The sequence below is a fragment of the Ciconia boyciana genome, chromosome 8 (assembly GCF_034638445.1).
Source record: "Ciconia boyciana chromosome 8, ASM3463844v1, whole genome shotgun sequence".
NCBI classification, from domain to species: Eukaryota; Metazoa; Chordata; class Aves; order Ciconiiformes; family Ciconiidae; genus Ciconia; species Ciconia boyciana.
In genome coordinates, this window is record NC_132941.1 from 51,702,215 (window position 1) to 51,721,095 (window position 18,881).

The 18,881-nt window shown below is 41.1% G+C and overlaps 1 protein-coding gene across 8 annotated transcripts in view; it reads right to left on the minus strand.

The window, feature by feature from the left end:
• The window catches only part of BTRC (beta-transducin repeat containing E3 ubiquitin protein ligase), a 124,552-nt gene that overhangs the window by 65,347 nt on the left and 40,324 nt on the right, over nt 1-18,881 (minus strand). For 5 of the 8 annotated variants that reach the window (XM_072869246.1, XM_072869241.1, XM_072869243.1 and 2 more), the window contains one exon: nt 9,859-9,936. The exons of the other annotated variants lie outside the window; for them this stretch is intronic. In XM_072869246.1, the coding sequence (XP_072725347.1) occupies nt 9,859-9,936 (78 nt within the window). The remainder of the gene's footprint in view (nt 1-9,858; nt 9,937-18,881) is intronic. 8 annotated transcript variants of the gene reach the window in all.

The window sequence follows — 18,881 nt, forward strand, 5'->3', positions numbered from 1 at the left end:
CTCTCACATTTACAAATGGGAAAGAGCAGACAATCCAAATACACAATGTGAAATACTAAATGCTAAATCTGAAAACCCTAGAACTTTCTGAGAAGGAAGGAAGCTCACTGTGCCACTATTCAAAAGTTGTGGGTATGTCGGAATGTAGATACAAATAATTATTCCAATGTATTGCTTAATTTTTATTATTTTCATCCACACAGCACATCTTAGTGTGAACAGCACCAACTGAATTTCCAGCATAACTTGTTCATCAAATCCCACAATACCAGGACTAGTGACACTTGACGGAACTAGTATAGTATAAATTTAAAGCAGATAAAATGAAACACTTCTTCACACAGCAGGCAGTGAACTTCTGGAGCTTGCTGCCCCAGGACACCATGGAGCGAAACAACATCAGCAAGCGGAAAAAGGGATTAAATAAACTCATGAACAGCAGATATCTTGGCAGAGATATCCCCCAGACATCCCTAGTGCAACAGCAGTAGATGCTGCAGGAGCAGGAGGTGAATGGAGCACAGAGAGCGGCCAGACCCGTTTGCTCTCATTCAACAGCATCTTCCACTGACAGTGCTGGAGTCGGCACTGCATGAGCAGACACTGGGTCCGACTGACCTGGGCATTCCCATGCTCTCAATACCTCTCTGCCCTTTCACAACATGCCAACGATACTTAAATCCCTCCTTCCCAACCTTTTCAGCCACAGAAAGGAGACAAGAACATGCTTTTACTGTGAGAATCAACTTTTACACAGTAATTTTATTTTGTAAAGATCTACTTAAGTGCCAAATTACCTGATGACCATTTAGTCCTTAAGCAGCTCTTTGTTTCTCAATAAAAGTAGTGGGGAAAAAAAAGAAAATTAAAAGAAGTACGTATAATGGATTCAATCCATCAGGATGCAGATTTGAGAATAAAACATACAGTGGTCTCCAGTTCAACGTCCATTACTATGTTTGCAAAGTTATAAAGTTCTTCTGTTCTTATTTTCACATTCTCACAGAAGAATGTATTATTAGCCTTGTGGGATGAATAAAAAGGGTAAAGAAGATTCATCTGCATGTTCTACAATACGTTTAAAAAGGTTTCAAGCAAAAACACAGACGAAAGCCTACTTCTCCCTTAAAGTCCAGGGGAAAAAAGAGGTAATGTCACTCTACTTCACAGGTCTCAATGGAAACGTATTGATAATGTTGCAAAGAAGCTGCATCTGGCTCGTGAAGTCAAGTCATGAGAAGCTGGGAGAATATATTGTGAAGGTAGTACTATATGGCTGCCCTCTTCTAACATTCCTCTGTAGGCAGCAGTTGCTGGCTATTGTGAGACACAAGATTACTGCTGGACATAGAGATTTGATTTCATCTGGTATTGTATTGGTGTTCATATGCTAAGAGTTACTAGTGAAGAGTTACTAGTGGATCTAACTGAAAGTAGAATGAATGTCACATCATCAAGTAATAATGCAGAGCCCTGCATTTCAGGTGAAACATTTGATGGTGTCTCATGCTACACTGCAACACCAGAGTACCTCCTTTCATTCATTCTGATGCCTATGGGAACATTGACTAACCTGGAAGAAAACCAAGGAAATCAAAACCAGAACCAAGCCTCAGAAAAGCAAATTTCTCAAGCTCACCTTTAAAGCTCAATCCTTTTATGAATCTTATCTAATTTGCACCAAAACTGTTCAAGTTTCTCCTCACCTTTCATCAAGACAAGAGATTTCTTCGCCAAGGAAAAGCAGTTTGAAATGGTAGCCTGGTTCAACGCCACAGGCAGATAGCTTTGCGTTGGAGTGCTTTAATATGTTTTTATATTGCATATAAAGCATGCAAACATAAACCAGTTTGTTGAAAACTACCCTCTTTGTGGAAGCTGGCTGTAATTCTGAACAAGTTTTCAATTTTCGCACTGCTGCTAGGGTAAAACATTTTAAAGAGTTTAATTTTTACAGTGGCTTCAATGACACGAGATTATCTAACAAAGTAATGGTTAATCAATAGAGGGCTTAGTTGTCAGGTGAAACATATAACACACTAAAAGGGATTGATTGCAAGGCTCCTCCTTATTTACTGGGAGGTATATATTTAAAATGACACAAACTTGTTACCAAGCTGCATTCCTTTAACCTTGCAAAAGCCGTTTGAGAACAGTGTTAAGCAGCCCTAGCACAAAACAAGCTCTAATGAAAAAAAAAAAAAAACTAAACCCCACCCTACAAATATATGGCAGCACCAAATCATGTCAGAAGCAGGGGAACCACAAAGCTGTATTCGCTCTCAGCCAAAGGCTTAAAATGCCACAGAGACGCTAGACTATGGTTCACTAAAGATAGAGCTGTATCTGATCTCATTCTGTAGGTGTCTTTAGTTACATTTTTCTTTTTAAAGAAAGTATGATCCTGCTCTTTGACATAAACATTTCTACTCTTGTCTGCGTAGCTCTGGATGAACACTGAATGCCAACCTGAAGCCTCTAATCCCAGGCAGAACTCTATTTGTGTGTGCGTGCAGCTTTTCCGCCATCTGAAATCCATTTCTTTGGCCATTTATTCTGAGAATCCCCAGTCCCTGAACAAAACTCCACTTTTTAATAGAAGCTGCAACCCAGGAGTTCAATAAGATTTCCCCCCCCAATAGTTAATAATTACATGATTTATCAGAGAAAGATAACACTAATAAAAACACAGCAAAAAGACAAAACCCGTACCCTCCATTCAAGTCATTTTCAGGGAAAAGATTATTAAACTGTTCTTTTTGAACAAGGGCTTTTGTAGCTAAGCACAAATTGCCAAATGGTTAGAAAAAAAGTTATTAGACTCAGAAGAATTCAGCAGAAGTGGGAAGTTATATAAACAAATCACTCCAGCAGATTTGGAAAGATCGCTTTCATCTTACTTAGAGTCTTAGGAGACTTGCATTAATTACTCTTTAAAGGTCTTTCACATGGACTATTTAAAATAAATGCAATTTATTTATTTATTTCAAATGAGGTGCTGCTTCTGAAAGAATTAAGTAATCTCAACAAATTTAAAAACGTTTTTATGAACAGGTAATTAAAAAGAAGACTAGAATTAAGTCAAGCTGTAAGACATTACCCAGGATTCGCCACGATTATTTTCTTAAGACAAAATTTTTGTCATCCCTAGCCCAGCCTTGGGAAGGGTAGTCTCCACGGAAAGTCGTAAGACAAAATAAAGACTAGCCAAACAAAAAACTAGATCATTACAGGATTTTCCCTAAAGCACAGTTTGTCATATTGCAATTACACCTTGCCGACTGTGAAAGCCAGAGTCCTTAATATTGCCACTAGAGGGAAGACGTGTCTCAACACATGGCAATGGTAGTTGGGGAGTGGGTTTTCTTGAGCAATTACCATAACAAAGCTCCCTTGGCTGTGTGTACCTTCTAATTACTCAGTACAATTAAAATGACTTACCTAAAACAAACAGAAAAAAAAAAGGCCCCTAAAACAAAAAACCTCAAGACAATACAAACAAAAAGCCTTACTCCAATCTGCCTGTTATCTGAAATTACATTAAGGCTGAAGATCTTTTTTCCTCGTCCATCAATGCGGGGGGAGGGGGCTTCGGGGGGACAAGGGACACAAAAAAAAAGGAGTATGCCACAATGCCCAAACACCACGGGGTTGTTCAGCAATGTAAAAGCATTAAAACAAACAAAAACAAAGAGCAAGGAGAACTAGATCTCTTGTTAAAGAAAAGAAGTAAAAAAAAAGGAAATGTCGTGGTATTTAGCCATCTGGTAGCTGCTTGAAAACAAATTGTCCTCAAAAGAGCAGAAATACAGTATGTCTTCTCTCAGTTCACTGGCTTATGAATCAGATTTTTTTTTCTTTTTTTTTTTTTCTTTTAAAAATACAGGCATGGTAATGTTAAGACTTCTGTGCTGCTGCTGCTTTCACTTCCCTCTTGTCCCACTGTGCAAAGGTAACTATGGTCATCCCAGTCAGACCCAGTTATTCCAACTTGGATGCATTATTCACAGTCTTTTGGGATACATCTTGTTGGGCCCATTGTTCAAAATCCCTCAGGATTCTTTTTTCCTGACAGCTACTTGCTGATTTTTAAACCCTTAAATCTTTCATTTTATAAGGCACGTCATTAGGGGATGATGGCAGCCAAGTGATTTTTCTTTCCATTGACAATTTGTGACATTTTTCCAGCAGCGTGCAAGGTGTTGAAAACCTGGCAGCTGTTACCTCCCGGGATGAAGATCCTTTTTTATCCTCCCTTGACAGTTTAACTCAATGGGTCAGCACCTTTAAAGACTGCAAAGTACCACTGAAGTGGATGGAGGCTTGAATTACTGCTCCCTCCCTAATCAATGTAAACCCTCACTGCAGGTGAAACTCTTCATCTATAGAGGTGCATGGGGGAGGAAAATGTAATGCCCTGAGCCAGATGGTTTTCATCTTGTTTTTTAAAGAAGAAAGGAACAAGCTAACAAGGGGACAGCTACTTTGTTAGATTCTTGGCCTCTCTCATGGCTTTGGATCCCCAGGGTTCCAGCCACACAAGAGAAAGAATACAGAAAAACATAAACACTTAAAGAAATATAACTAGGGGGCTGGCAACACGCTGCTTTCAAAGAGTTGAGAGCCCTGTTCAGTGCTTTATTTATCACTGCCCACGTTCTTCGGATGGTAAGTGGACATGGACACAAAGGGCAGGGGGGAGCAGACAACACTTGCAATTTACTCAATTACAGAGGAATGCAGAAATGCAGCGGGGTGACAGATTCCTGTTAGCACTAATGCTGAAAGAGCCCAGTGGCCTTTCTGCCACAAGGCAGCATTCCCATTGTAACTTAGACTCTGGCACAACCTGCCTTGGCTAGTTTTTTAACATGCATTAAGTGTCACAGAGGAATGGAAATTATTTTGTTGTTGTTGTTGTTTGAGAATAAAGAAAAAAAATTAAACAGAAAGAATAATCTTTAAAGTAAGACTAAGGATGTACTTCCAGCAATTTCAGGAGGCTTTTCAGCTAGGAACTCCTTACTAGCAAGCGTTAATAGCATAAAAGAAGAGGTAACCAGGATAACTTTACAGACCAGGTACGTTCTGCCTCAGCCAGCTCTCCAACATAAGCCAAATTTCAAGTGCAGCATCTTCCCTGGAGGGAGGGAGCTGAAGAATTCTCACTTCCCTCCCCCCCCAAACCCCCCCAGTCGAAAAGAGGGCTTCAACTTTGCACTGCAGAAATACTTTTGCAGAGGAGAAATATGCCTGGAGAGGAGCCTTAAGCAGCAGGATGAGGCTACCAGCTGGAAGTAAACGGTTGACGGTTGATACTTTTTGTCTTTCCTTTGCCCTACCTTCTTTAATGGCTTTCTGCTTCTTACAGTTTGCTTATGTATTGGCTTTAAACTCTTAAGATCAGACTGTGCCTATTTTAACTTTGAAATAGCGCCTAAAGCATGTTTTAGGTGCTACATGTCACTTACAAAATTATCTCAAATCCGTAAGAGTGAATTGAGGTAATATTCTGTGCCAAAATGGTAAGAGGGAAAATTCTTGAAAATGCTAAGGGGCCTGTTTGAATGGGGTAACAGACAGGGATTTTTTCCCCCGGACTTCCATCTGGAACCTTACAGAAAGACAGCAGAGTCCAACATGAGGTTTGCAGGAGGTACGGTGCGGCAGCCTCACTGCTGCCAGCATTTCCCCACAAGGCACCTTCGCCCATAGACAAACCACAGCAGCAAAAGGCACTTCATTATTGCTCCACTGAAGAGAAGGGAGGGAGGATTTTAAACAACCTGCATTGTGCCTGTCTTCTTTAAAAACCAGCGGGGTAATCAAGTTCAGGGCAGCCCCGGACAGCTGCCCTGTGACCTATTCATGCTGACCCCCACTATTCATCACTTTCCTTAGGACTATGAGGGCAAGCTCCCAGGGAGTGACCACCACAATAGACAGATACGAGCCAACAATAATACGGTTCCTGCAAAAAAAACAGATGGCACCGCAATAAATTTACAAATCTGCATTCATGGCTCTGTTAAAAACACCCAGAAGCTAAAAGGCTGGAGGGGCCCCCAGAGAGCTTCCCCTTCCCAGTTTCTAAAGGCCAGCTCTCTCCCCAAGACTACTGAGCTCATGTTCTTCATAAATGAAGAATGGAGACATAGCCCTTAAAATAACAAATGTCTGACCTAATCAATCTAGTGTTTGGGTCTAACGCTAAATGATAGGCACTGAAAACTAATTATGTTTTTTGGCAAGGAAGTTGAATTAAAATGGAAACACACAGGTTAAAAAGGCACTGAAGCATTTGCGAGTCCCTTTGAAAGGGCGGCACACACACACACACACTCTCTCTCTCTCTCACACCCAGGGCTTGAAACAGGAACCTGATTCAATAACTCATGCATTTATTTTTAAAATGAATCAGATTAGTCCCATGTGTGACCTGCCGGTCCATCTGTATGAGCTGGACTTAATGGGCACTCTTCTCACGCTTACTTCAGTTTGAAGTATGAGAGAGATAAATTTAGTTTAATTTTCAACAGATCAAGCTATCCATTTTCCAAATGGACCATCTGGATCAGCCTATTAAAATTAATTTATAACTTTGCAGTGTGAAAATTCGTTTGTTAGCTTAAATAAAGTTGCCAGAAACTTTTGCCACTTGTCATTGTTTTTTCTGAAGTCTGTTTTCATACTATGATTTTCAGTTTACCCCTTCAAAATTTTATTTTGTCAGATCAAGCGCTCAACAAGAACTGAACATTTGCATCCTTACTTCAAAGTCTGTCATAGCTTAGAACTTTTCACCGTTCCAGCTAACAGTGTCAAGTTCATTGCCTTTTTCTGTTTCCTTTCCCAGTGCCAATCTCCATGTCTCTTCTGCCTTGCTGCCCCTCATGCACCTAAGAGTGGCCGTGGCTCCCACTTCCAGCACGCCAAGGACACAGCTCCACTTGTTGAGACTTCTGAAGACACCCTTCTCCAAAAACCATTTTAATCAACAGAAGAATTATATTTCTTCTAGTAAGAGGTCCATAGCACTGAGCAATGGGTGTCTTCAGCCCCTGCTTACAACTTCAGATGCTTAAGTAACCATTACACCTCCTTATTACATCTACCTTCTGGTATGTCTGTTCCACAAACCCACCTGAGAAAACATTTATGGCTAAGGCTGCATACCAGCACCGCAAACAAGGCAAGAAAAGGTAATGCACCTTTACTTAAACTTGTCAGCAGCTGAACATGTCAAGACATCATACTTCCCCTGAAGTGGTCTGATGCATCTCATTAATTTTCTAAAGCTAATCAAAAAGTACTAAAAATGTGGACACTTTCACTGGAAAGACCACTTAAGTAAACAGACTTCTCCTCTACCCACACACACACATTCAATTCCTCTGTGCATGTAGGTCCATGTTCCCCAATAATGAAATTTTAACAGTGGTGTCTTAAGGGAGGGACAGAAAATATGAAAGTGTACACTCAATATTTACCAAGTTAGCATCTTTCCACTACAGTGGAAAGCACTTTTTGTGTATTACTGCTTTGACAGCATTTGCAGGTCAGATCTTTTTGGTTTTACAAAGTACGGATAGATGTAAGACAGGGTAGCCACTCTGCATACCTTCCTGCAGGAGATGCCGATCTTTGCAATAAGTATCACTCTCCTCATTGATTATGATTAGATGGGCACATGGCTGCATATGTGTCTGATTTCTACACCTGGAGTTGGAAAACTTCCCATTGCTTCTTCTCTATCACTAATAGAGAAGAGGAGCAATCTGAGCTTCCAAAATGCTCAGACAGCTTTATTTATGCCTACATAAAGAACCAAAATTCCTTCTACAACAGGTACAAAATCGTGGTCAACCACCTCCTATGATCTAGACAAGAGGGCGCTTGCTTTAAGACTAAGCCTACATCTTGAACTTGTCCACAAACACTGTTCTCAACACAAAAGGCTCCAGATAGCAATCAGAAGACCCAAGGATTTTGTCCTGCACGTCACTGTAAAGACTGGACACAAAGATAGAGACTGATACAACATCTCAACAATATCCTGAAACACAGCTAACCATCTTCGACATAAACAATGTCCATGTGAATTATTTCCAGTATGAAATATTTGGACTGTACAAGTGGGTTTTTAGGTGTATTCTTGATATCTGGTCACCTTGGTTATGAGGAATTGTGGGCCTGTGGGAAAGAGAGCTTTCCCTGGACACTAAGAATACTTCTGCAGCTTGAAATATAATGAAAGGGAAACCCAACTCTAGAAAATGTACCTTCTTGATCTGTATAATAACTGCTTGTGAATATTTGTCTCCTCCTTAATCAATAATCGTGAGGAAGGACTCAGTGCAATGACAAGGCACACAAAACAGGTAACTCATGTTCCTTTTGACTTAACATCTCTTACTATGAACCTTTTCTTGGATAAGAGACGTACAATACACCTTTTCTTGTTGAACCTGAAAGCTTGCCATCAATAACTCTAAGATTAAAAAAACAGTTTTCTGATGTGCTGGGGACCTTTTTGGCTATTCTGGGGACACACAGTAGGGACCTAGTAGCTTTGCCCTCTTCCTCTAGCTCTTGTTGTTTGTTGCTGAATGCCAGAAACATTTTAAGTTTGGTGTAACATATTTAATCAATTCTACAAGGTAATCTTTCTCAGCAATATCTGGGACCTCACTCATTATCCTAGCATATTGCCTCTTGTCTGAAAGACTTACATGGACTACACCTGTTAGATGGACCTGTCTTAGACACATGTAGTCCTTCACATGACACCTACTCCCACAAAATCAAACACTCCTAACACAATACATTATTAAAGAAAAAAAAAAAACAAACCAACACCCCCCCCCCCCCAACAACTCAGAGCACAAGCACACTATATCAAAAATATATTTCTTCTTTTTACTATGGTTCTGACCCACAATTTCTCTTGGAAATAGCAGCAGTGGGACAGTGTTCCTCTCCCTCTGCCTGAGACTACTGCTCCTGTGGCTGAGATGCAGAAGGAAATGTGCCAATTCCTCAGCTGTTGCAATGTATGGCCTGGGGTATTCACTTAAGTCACGTTCATGAATGGTTTTACTCTGATACACTAGGCAGCAACCTTGGGCAGCTGAGGCACAGACATATTTTTGCTTCTGCTGCCTGAAGGTTGCAGTGGGGAAAAAGAGCAAGGTGAAAAAGGATCTGAAATCACTAAATCCAACTTAAATCCCCCAGAAATCACAAGCCAGACTCCCTCTTGTTGACCATAGGGATTAAAAAAAGTTATTCTTTTGAATTGGTAAGAAATTTGCTTTACTATCTATAAAAGGCAAAGAGATTATGTTTTATCAGACCACCCTTTCTCCTTTCTACCCATTAGTAATTTATACGAGTGTAGAAGAAACAAGAACAGGTCATTTTTCAGGTTATTAACCTGGACATCACCTCCAAGAAAATTTAACTTCAAGGGCAATGAAAAGCTTAATTGTTGTAGAACACTCTGAGACTCTTGATCTGAAGCAAGGCAAAATATACTACAAACAAGACAGGAACAATTAAAGAAGAAAAGGCTGAAGAGGTCTTGATGAACACCAAATGGAGAAAGGTAAAACTAGAGAGTCACAGCTGACTGCACTATACAGAAGTCTAGATTTCTTTAGAAAGAGTCATCAAACTCTCCTGAAAGCTAAATCTCTGTGTCTCATTTTCCTGGGTACAATGCGACTTGTTCAGACTTCAAAGGAGAAAAGAAAGGATTTTCATGAGCACAAGTCAGACTTCAGCTTCCAGAAGCATTTAAGGATTCAAACAGCTAGAAATTTTTATTGCATTTTTAAAGAGACTGATCACACATACCTGTCTAAGTGAATTCTTCTCGGGAATGATCTTCCTAGGGGGCTCATCATTATTACAGTCTTCTCTCTCAGAGGAATTCTGTGAAAGAAAGTAAGCTTTAATTCAGTTCTTATCCCTAATATTACTCTGCGAGGAGAAAAGAAACAGAATATTTGTACTACACAGGCTGTAGTATTTTACGTATACATATACCGGAGGCTAACTTGTACTTTTAAGCCAAACAGCTTGTTATGGCAGAGAAAGAATTTCTTCTCCTCAACACAACAATGCACCACTGTGCAGGTATCTATTGAAGAAGCCCGTGCTTTGGGGATTTATTCTGAAACCTGCAATAACAGCCACTTTGAAAAGCTGAAATGGTGGTTGGATCAGCATGGCAACACCAGTGCTTCTGAACACCCCAGAATAACTATTTAAAACAGTGGAACCTGTTGAAAACAAAAGGTTGTTAATGGGTGCAACTGTTGTTCTCTGTGCCCCTATGCTTTTAATCTGCCTAACAATTATTAATTGTGCTGAGTCCGCTTGGCTGCCAAAAATCACAGAAAAATGATGACAGAGCTAAATTCTGGTGAAAGAGGTTGTCAGGAGATCCTTAAAAAAAAAAAAGTGTAGGTAGCATATGATATCATGGCTATGTTTTTCACTCCTGCTGCCTGACTGTACATACATGTACAACTTCTAGAAAGACTGATGCTCCAAAACTTAAGCTGCCACCTCCAAAAAAAGAGTATCAGTAAGACAAGAGAAGGTGGACAAGAAGAAATAGGAGGGCTTTTCCAGCATGAGTAAGAAAGACCACCAGGAGATTTCTGTCCTGTTAACCTAATGATTAAAACCAATTATTACTTGCTTTAGAGTAAAGACAGGCTATAGTTATGTCAGAATATGCACAGTCTGCACCAAACTTTTGGTTAAAAACTGATGGGTACATGGGGAGAATCCTGTCCTCACTGCTAAAGTCAGCTATTCTGGAAGACAGCGCTCCTTTGCATGGGTTCAGCCACTGCATTGAGAGCATAATGACAGCCAGCTTTGGGGGAATCCCACACACACATCTAAAACCAGTTTGATCACCACAGTATTCATAGCCTTAGGCCACATTCCCACGCATTCAGTAGTGAGCAACTAAACAGGTTTTAAAGAGATACAGAAAAACTGCTTAGGGAGAGCTCTGCCAGGAAAAGGGTGGTTTTCCAGTTACTTGCAGACAAGCTCAGGAGTGTGAATAGTAAGGCAGAAGTTTGCATTCTGTACCTCTCCCCCCTTGTCCCCCAAATAACCTGTCCTTCGCTGTGCACAGCTCAGCCCGGCTTCTCGCAGAGCCAGCTTCCAGCCCAACACCTCAGGAGACAGAAGTGGCATCTGTTGGCAAAGGAGGAGCTGGGCCCTGCAAACAGCCAGCGTGGCAGAGCAGGGCTAGCAGAAAGCAAGCAGACTGCAGGAAGCCATCAGAAGAGCAGTGTGCTCGTGTGCCCACTGCAGTGCTGCGTGATCAGGCACCGTCTAGGCAGCTCAGGTTTGCTGGTCTGGTGAAGGGGGAGAAAAGGTACAGCCAAGAGGAAGGGCAAGGGTAGAAGCTGTTTGCTGAGAAATGGCAGATAAGGAAAAAAAAAACCCAACCAAAAGACCCCACTTGGGATGTCATAAATTGGTTGGGAGGATTCTGTGTAAATCAAGGCTTGCAGACCAACTAGTGATTTTTGAGGTTTGTTTTTTTAAACAAGATATAGAACCCACAAGGCACCATGACATCTGGGATGCTGTAACCAGGGTTTTATAATGGAAATCAATCCTAAACAGGCCTGATAAATCGCTGTGAGAGGCCAGCTTTTAAAAGTTTTCATATGAGGTCTCAGCCAGGACCAAGTTATTACATTAAATCCAGCTTAGAAAGGACTGTGATCGTAAAAACATACAAGCTAGAATCACATATCTCCAAAAAGGAAGGTCAGACATTAAAGCTGCTCTTTTCTGCTCATGAAATACAGTTTAGTAAGTGGCTAATTCAAGTAAGGATTTTCATTTTTGCGCTTTGGAGAAAAAGACCAAGTGCGAGAAATGTAAGAATCCAAGGTGAGTTACTATACGTTTCCAGGAAATGCATTTTGTTGGGGGGATAAGAGGGTTGTTTACTATTTCTGGATGCTTTTTCAACATCCATCCCCTTCCCTACAACAAGCGCCAAAACGATTTCCCCTTCCAAATAATCTTTCTATGACAGTGAAATCTTGCGTTCTTCTCGCCTTTCAAAGCCGTTAAGGATCCTCCCTCAAAAAACATCAACAAGCAGGAAAATCAGTGCTGCTGGCGAACTGTCAGACCTTATTTTGAAATTTCTAGTTACTGCAAAGCATCAAGTTATCTACTTTTTCTTTAAGCTGAGCATCTAATTTTAAGAGCAAGCAGAGGACCATTTTGCATTCATTATCTTTATAGGTGGCAAGGCTAAGAGGTTGGCTGAACAAAGACCAGACAAAGACTGCCAAGTGCATATGGTGGTTCACAGCTTGGCGTCTCACCATTCTACAGCACCAACACAGCAGCTCCAATAGCAGACTATTAAAGAGGAGCGCTGCTCATGCACTTTTGTCAGCAAGTAAGTTACGCTTGGTGAAGACAGAATGACTGGAAAGCATTACACTTAAGAAAAAGCACAGATGTTTATAACTCCCACTCATTTCTCAGGAACAGGAAACCCATCAATCCAGGTGCAGGTACAAGACCCTGAATATTTCAGGACTAACCGTAGCTGCGTGGAAGTGAATTTCACTTGATAGGGCAACACTTAGCCATAGACACGGGAAGAGCATAATGTAATCGACTGAAACGGTACATCTATATATTTCTCCTTGCTGAACAAGGTGGGAGGAGGGATAAACATGTGCGAGGTCAGAATAAGGTTTGCTTCAGCAGGACTTAAGCGATGCTCTCGGCCGCAAGAGAGGCAGACAAAGGGAGGAACCGCTCTGAGCACCCTCTCGTGGTTACTGAAATGCACGTCTCGGGCACAGACCTGGAAAGAAGCATTTGGTATCCAGACGGTAAGTTGGGTGTACTCACTGGGAATATTAAAGATCTGCAGTGACTGTACTTGATACATAGTAGAAGAACGATAGAACTTGTCAGGGTGAAAGAAGTGAAGAAAACCAGTGCATACAGCAAGCTGAAAAGCCATACAAACTCCGTTCCATCAGGGAAAATTTTTAAATCCTGCAGGCAAGCCTTCCTTCGTAGGCTAAAGCCAGACTGGCCAAAAGTGTTTGCGCTTGCTTGCGGGGGTCTCTCCTTTTGAACAAGCACAAGCAAGATAAGATGAGAAGTGCTGAAGTCTCCAAAGCACAAATTGATCCATCTTGGCGAGATAAATACTGCCCCCCCTTTCCACAGACAGGTAAAATATTTTTTTTTTAATTTGCCCAAGGTCACACAATGACAGTGGAAGCACAGGGAAGAGAAGCTAGGAAACCCAAGCTCATAGTTCCTGTAACCTTCAAAATTTCTCTCTAGCAGGAGGTTCCTGTAAAGGGGCTCTGCCCTCCATAGCTCATTTTTCCTAAAATGGCTACTGTCTGTAATGAGATCCTTTTAAATCTGATTTGAATTTAAAACTTCAGCCTGTAATTAACAGAATATAACTCCATGGCAGGTTGTCTTAAAGACCACTACGAAATTATTACTATTTAACTCTCCCCATGAAGCCTCCTCCACCACTAAACACAACATGCTACAGTGCATATGAAATCCCTAGACTGAAGCGTTTGACAGGAGATGACATGCAGTATTTTGTGTACACAGCCCAGCAAAACACTGCTGGGAATGAGATATAATACATGGAGAAATGCACTCCCAGGGACTACCAATTGGGCAGAGCTACCTTTAGTACCGCCTCGCTCATCGTGGTGGAAATCAAACCCCTGCCAACTGGGGGAGGCTTTCTTTGGTGCTGTTCTGCCCTGCACTAATTATAAAAGAGTACAGACGCAGCCTTTTTCCAAGTGTGGGGAGGTGGGGGTGGGGAAGAAGCATGCGTCTATGCAAAGAGCACAACTATTTTTTATGCTTTCAAATTCTTAATCCTGTTTGGAGCTGTCAGTGGGGGTTAATGGAAGCCTTGGATAGGAGAATTCCAATCTGGTTGGCAGATGGATAGGTTGGTTATAGCTGCATAACTATGTCTTGCCTGCAGGCACAATTCAGAACACTGTTAAAGCAATATAAAGTCTCTGTCAAGCTGAACCATTTGGATCAGTAGCAAGGAGAAATAATAATAAAAAAAGGAGTTCATTTCTGGGCCTTGCGCGTTTATGCTAGTATGCAGAAACTGATTAATTGTCATCGTGTGCTGGTCTGCTATACCTCGGATTTCTACTTCTGGAGTAGATTTTGCATGCTAATATAATCATTCTCCCTCTTGAGACATTAGCAAATAATCAAATGAAAAACAGGATCATAATTTACTGAGATTCGGGCAATTCTCTATGCAAATTTGACTTGTTATTGCTGCTGCCTCGTTAATCTGAATGCCTTTGACAAACTCCTTTGATTTATGAACTCATGACAACTCCAATGTGTATATATTTTGCTAGATTGACATTATCATTAAGAGTGGGTGGACTGAGCTCACATGAATGGCTGATTTTATTCGCTGGTGTCTGCTGCTCAACAGCTGAGCATCTCCTTCTCACAAAGCCCCTGAGCGCCAGGCTCTTCCCATCTACCCATCCATTCATCATCTCGATGTTAATTGGCCCAGGCTTTAAGCAAATTTTCAACACGATTTAAAGGCACGATGACACTGATTACTGACCCTCTGCCATACGGTGCCTATTGATTAACCTGACAGAGATGATGAGCTTGAGGGAAACTAGGTGTGTGCGGACCTCAGGGGGGAAAAATATATATATATATTGTTTATGCAGGCAAAACACTTGTCATTATCCCAAAGGCCAGAATTTGTGCTGCACTGGCCCTTAAAACACACTATTGCTTTAAACACCTGCATCCAATACAGAAAATGCTTGCTTGCTGTGGAAAAATGATTACAAATTTGATGTCATGTGCAGTCTGTATTTTAATCGAATTCCCTGATAAATAGACCCCCCTCAAGCCAATCAAGTCTCGCTCTAGCCATTGCGTGCGTATACATCAGCTCGAACAGAAGCCGGGGCAGGGTGTGTTTTTAGTGGTATCAGCAGATCCAACCGCATGTAGGAAATCTACTTGGGTATTTCAGGTCTCTAAGCAAATAATACAGTGGAACACAGTGTCCAAACAGTAACAGTAGAGTAAATGCTTCAAGGGCAAACTGGATGCCAGACATAGCTGTCTCAGTATTTCTGTTGCCACATTAAAATAGATGCTTTAGCACATACCAGTGAAATAGTGCATTTCCCCTTTTCCAGTGCAAACTGTTGATACAACCTGACCCTCAGGCTCCTAGGTATATTGAGTAAATGTAGCATTTTATCAGAGCTCGAAAATAACTGACGTCCTCTTTCATGTTTCTTGAAGTGTCCCCATGCTGCACTTGGTCCTCCTCACCAAGGACAGAAGGGTACTGTCTCAGCCAAGAGGGAGCCAGTGAATAAAGTAGGTACATCAGCATTCTGCCTGCAGACTGGTGCTATATGAAAGGAAAAGGAAGCAGAAGGCCTGTCTAACCCCCGCCCAGCCCCAGGTTAAGTCTATCAGTCAATGCACACTGTTCTTCTTTCCCAATTCAAGCCAGCAGCCTGCCACCAAGTCACGATGTTTCTCTTGTTTAGGAGGGGGGGACTCAGGGGGATGGGGGGGTTGCCCCAAGATGCTACAAAGTTAGCTGTCTTCTAATTTTTATCAATTGCTTGCAGGAAACAGGACAAGGAGTCATTGGGTAAAGGTATGGAGAAATTAGCTGTGATTGCCTGATGCCCATGTCAGCCAGAGTGGACTGAAAAGGGAAAGGGGATAGAGGGAGGAAAGAAAAAGAGAAAGAGATGTGTGGAAATAAGTGCCAGGCTAAGACTAGAGGCACACATAAGCCTTACGTTCCCTTTCCAATAACCTTTGTAAGTGATAGATGAGTCCAAGCCCATTGTTATCGTTAAGGGACTGTCAGCATCCTGATTTTATAAATGCTGTCTGTCAGTTTATAAATATCTCGGCCATTTCAAACAGTGCTAGGATGAATCCTGGCATAGCCAACGTCAGCCTGAAAGCAGTACTACCATTAAAAAAAAATATGGGTGTAACATCCACTAAAAATATTTAAGGATAGCACGAGGCCCGAAATGTTGACATTCATGCTTATTTGGCTAGTCACTACAATATATAAAAGCAGTCCTTAACATTGGTAATGTTCTTTGAGAAAAAACAAGTATGAAAGCTGCAAGTTTGAAGGCAATTCTCTGCGTGTTCGGTAGATAAAACAAAAATGACAGCTGTAACACACAGGGAGATCCACAGCAATGAAAATGCAGAGATAAGTATCAGACCCCATTCCTCTTTGGCATTTGCTGCTCTGAACATTCACCGAGATTAGATCCTTTTAGAGAACACCATAAATTACAGTGTGTAGGCACAAGGGGGTGACTTCAGCCCGGAATGAAGGCAAAGACAAGTTTCCCAGCTCTTACAAGTTTAAAGTTAAATGGTACTTTTGCAAGGGGTTTATGGCTAAGCATTACAATGATGGAAGGAGAGGGCAGAGAAACTGCAGCTTGCCTTGCAGCAACCAATATCGGAAAAGGAAAGGGAATAAGCTAAACTGGCCTTCCAGCTCAGTGCCTGCTTTGCAGACTGGTTTGCACATGTGTATCATGATTATATATCTATTATCCTGTTAGCTGCACAGAATCCTGGCTTTTTTTTCTCCAATATGTTTATAAACTCCCCATGACAGGGACTTCTCCACCCCCACCCCGAACATTTGTGTGGTACCTAAAGAAATGAAGTTCAAATTCATGCCTGAGCAGCTCAGGTACCTACTATAAGATGAAGTCTTAAAATTGAAGCTCTAACAGCAGTGAAAATGGAAAAGTACGACACTGCCCCTCCAACCAGACACATACACGCATGTTCACACAAGTGCCAGTGTGGTCTGCATCTATGTTAACGCTGCCAATGACAACAGGAGCTTCAACAACCTTTTTTGCAGTTGAAAACCAGGACGAGATTCTGGTTTTTACGTCTGTAGAATGGATCCTTCATATTTTTCCTTATTTTTCATTCAAATCAATAGTTAGAAAAACACACATTTTCAAAGCAATGAGACTTGATAATGGAACTTCATGACATCAGGAAGAGTTTCTTATCAAGTTATTTAACTTATTAATTATTGGTTGGTTACAAAGGGTAAGTTAGGGTGAGTGCAGTCTTAGCATTACTAGAAGAACAGAAAATTCAATGTTAAAATACCAAAAGCCAGCACAAATATCAAAGATCTGACGAACAGACACATTCTGAAGAGCACAAATCTAGTTGTAGTTAAAAAACAAACAGAAATCCAGGTGCTGGGAACAAGTCAGGGAAATTTTAAAAAGGTAGCTTCACTTCATACACATTTCTAAAGGGGGGAGAGGGGGGGGGGAAGGTGGAGAGAGAAAATATGGCTAATGAGAACAGTCTTTCCACGTTCCCTGGGAAGCAGCCCTGCTTAACATTTCTGTTCTGTGAATTTAAGAGAGTCAGCAGTGGTAAATTTGTTTTTAATATTCAAGCTTTCAAGCCTTGCAAGCTAGTTGGCCAATGGCCCTTTCTATTCCAATGTTTGTTGGTGCCTTATTTACACAAGCATTACATCCGGAGAGCCTTTGAATATAATTTCACGTGGATTAAGGGAAGAACATTTGCTTCTGCTAATCAGGACATCTGGTTATTTTTGTAACTCACAGACATCTGCATTAGGCAGTTCGACTTCCCCATTCCTCATAACAAGGTTAGAGCTTAAGAAGCCTCAAGGACCTCTGGTTGAATTTTATTATTTGCATTTTTTCACAGCCAGGTCTGTTTCAGAATTTCTTTTCCTAAACAGCACAAATCAATCAGCACTTTCACAGGTATACATATGCTTTTATAGCTTGCACTTTCTATGCATGATTTTATAGCGTACATCTTGTACTCCGAAATTTTATAGTAGTTCAAAGCTATCTACATCTTTTTAAGGAACAGAAAGCACATATTCCCAAAAAAGCATGGATGAAAACATCCAATTAACCTTATGATACGCATAATATGGGTATACTTCCAAATATCCAACCAGGCCACTTATGTAAGACTGGTGTCAGGCCTTGTTCTAAATCTTGTTATCACTGTGCTTTGGTTTATCTTTTATGAGCGGCTTCTCCTGCATATCCGCTCCCCACACTGAACAAAACAGTATTCTTCATTTTCTATTCTCCAGAACAACCTTAAAGACTTCTCCAATCTTTTAAATTCTTGCTCAAATTCTTCTTTAAGCAGTTTCAGCTGAGGTTAATTTCTCTGCCAGACTGCAGAACTGTGCCACACATACTTCAGGAAGAGGGATTTCGCACGCCACAGCAGCTTTTTAAAGAAGAACAGAATCAATCAGGGCTTGGCTCTCGCTTCTTTGTTGCTTTCATTTTGCTACATTCCTTTCACAAAATTCATTTCCAACACTCATCCCAGGGTGTTAAAGTACAAAAGTTTGAAATTATACACTCTCATTCTCAGCTCGCAGGATTCTTCCCTTCCCCTCCCACAAATCATAGCTTTTATCAGTGCTTTTGTATGCTGGAATAAGATTTTTTTTTATTATTATTTTCCCCTACATGTAAGGGGGTGGGGGGAAGCACAAAGTCAGCTCTTACAGGCTCTGAAGATAAGCCAACATCCAAAAAAGACGTCAAAAACATATTTCTAGTACTAACAAGAGTTAGCGAGCGCCAACGGATCCAGGGAGAGTTTTTAAAAACTTTTTATTTATTAAAATTCTCTAGACACAGATTAACTTTTTTTGTACAATATTTATTAGGGCTTCACCTGCATAGGAGCTGCAAGTGCTCTGAGAAATGGGTTGT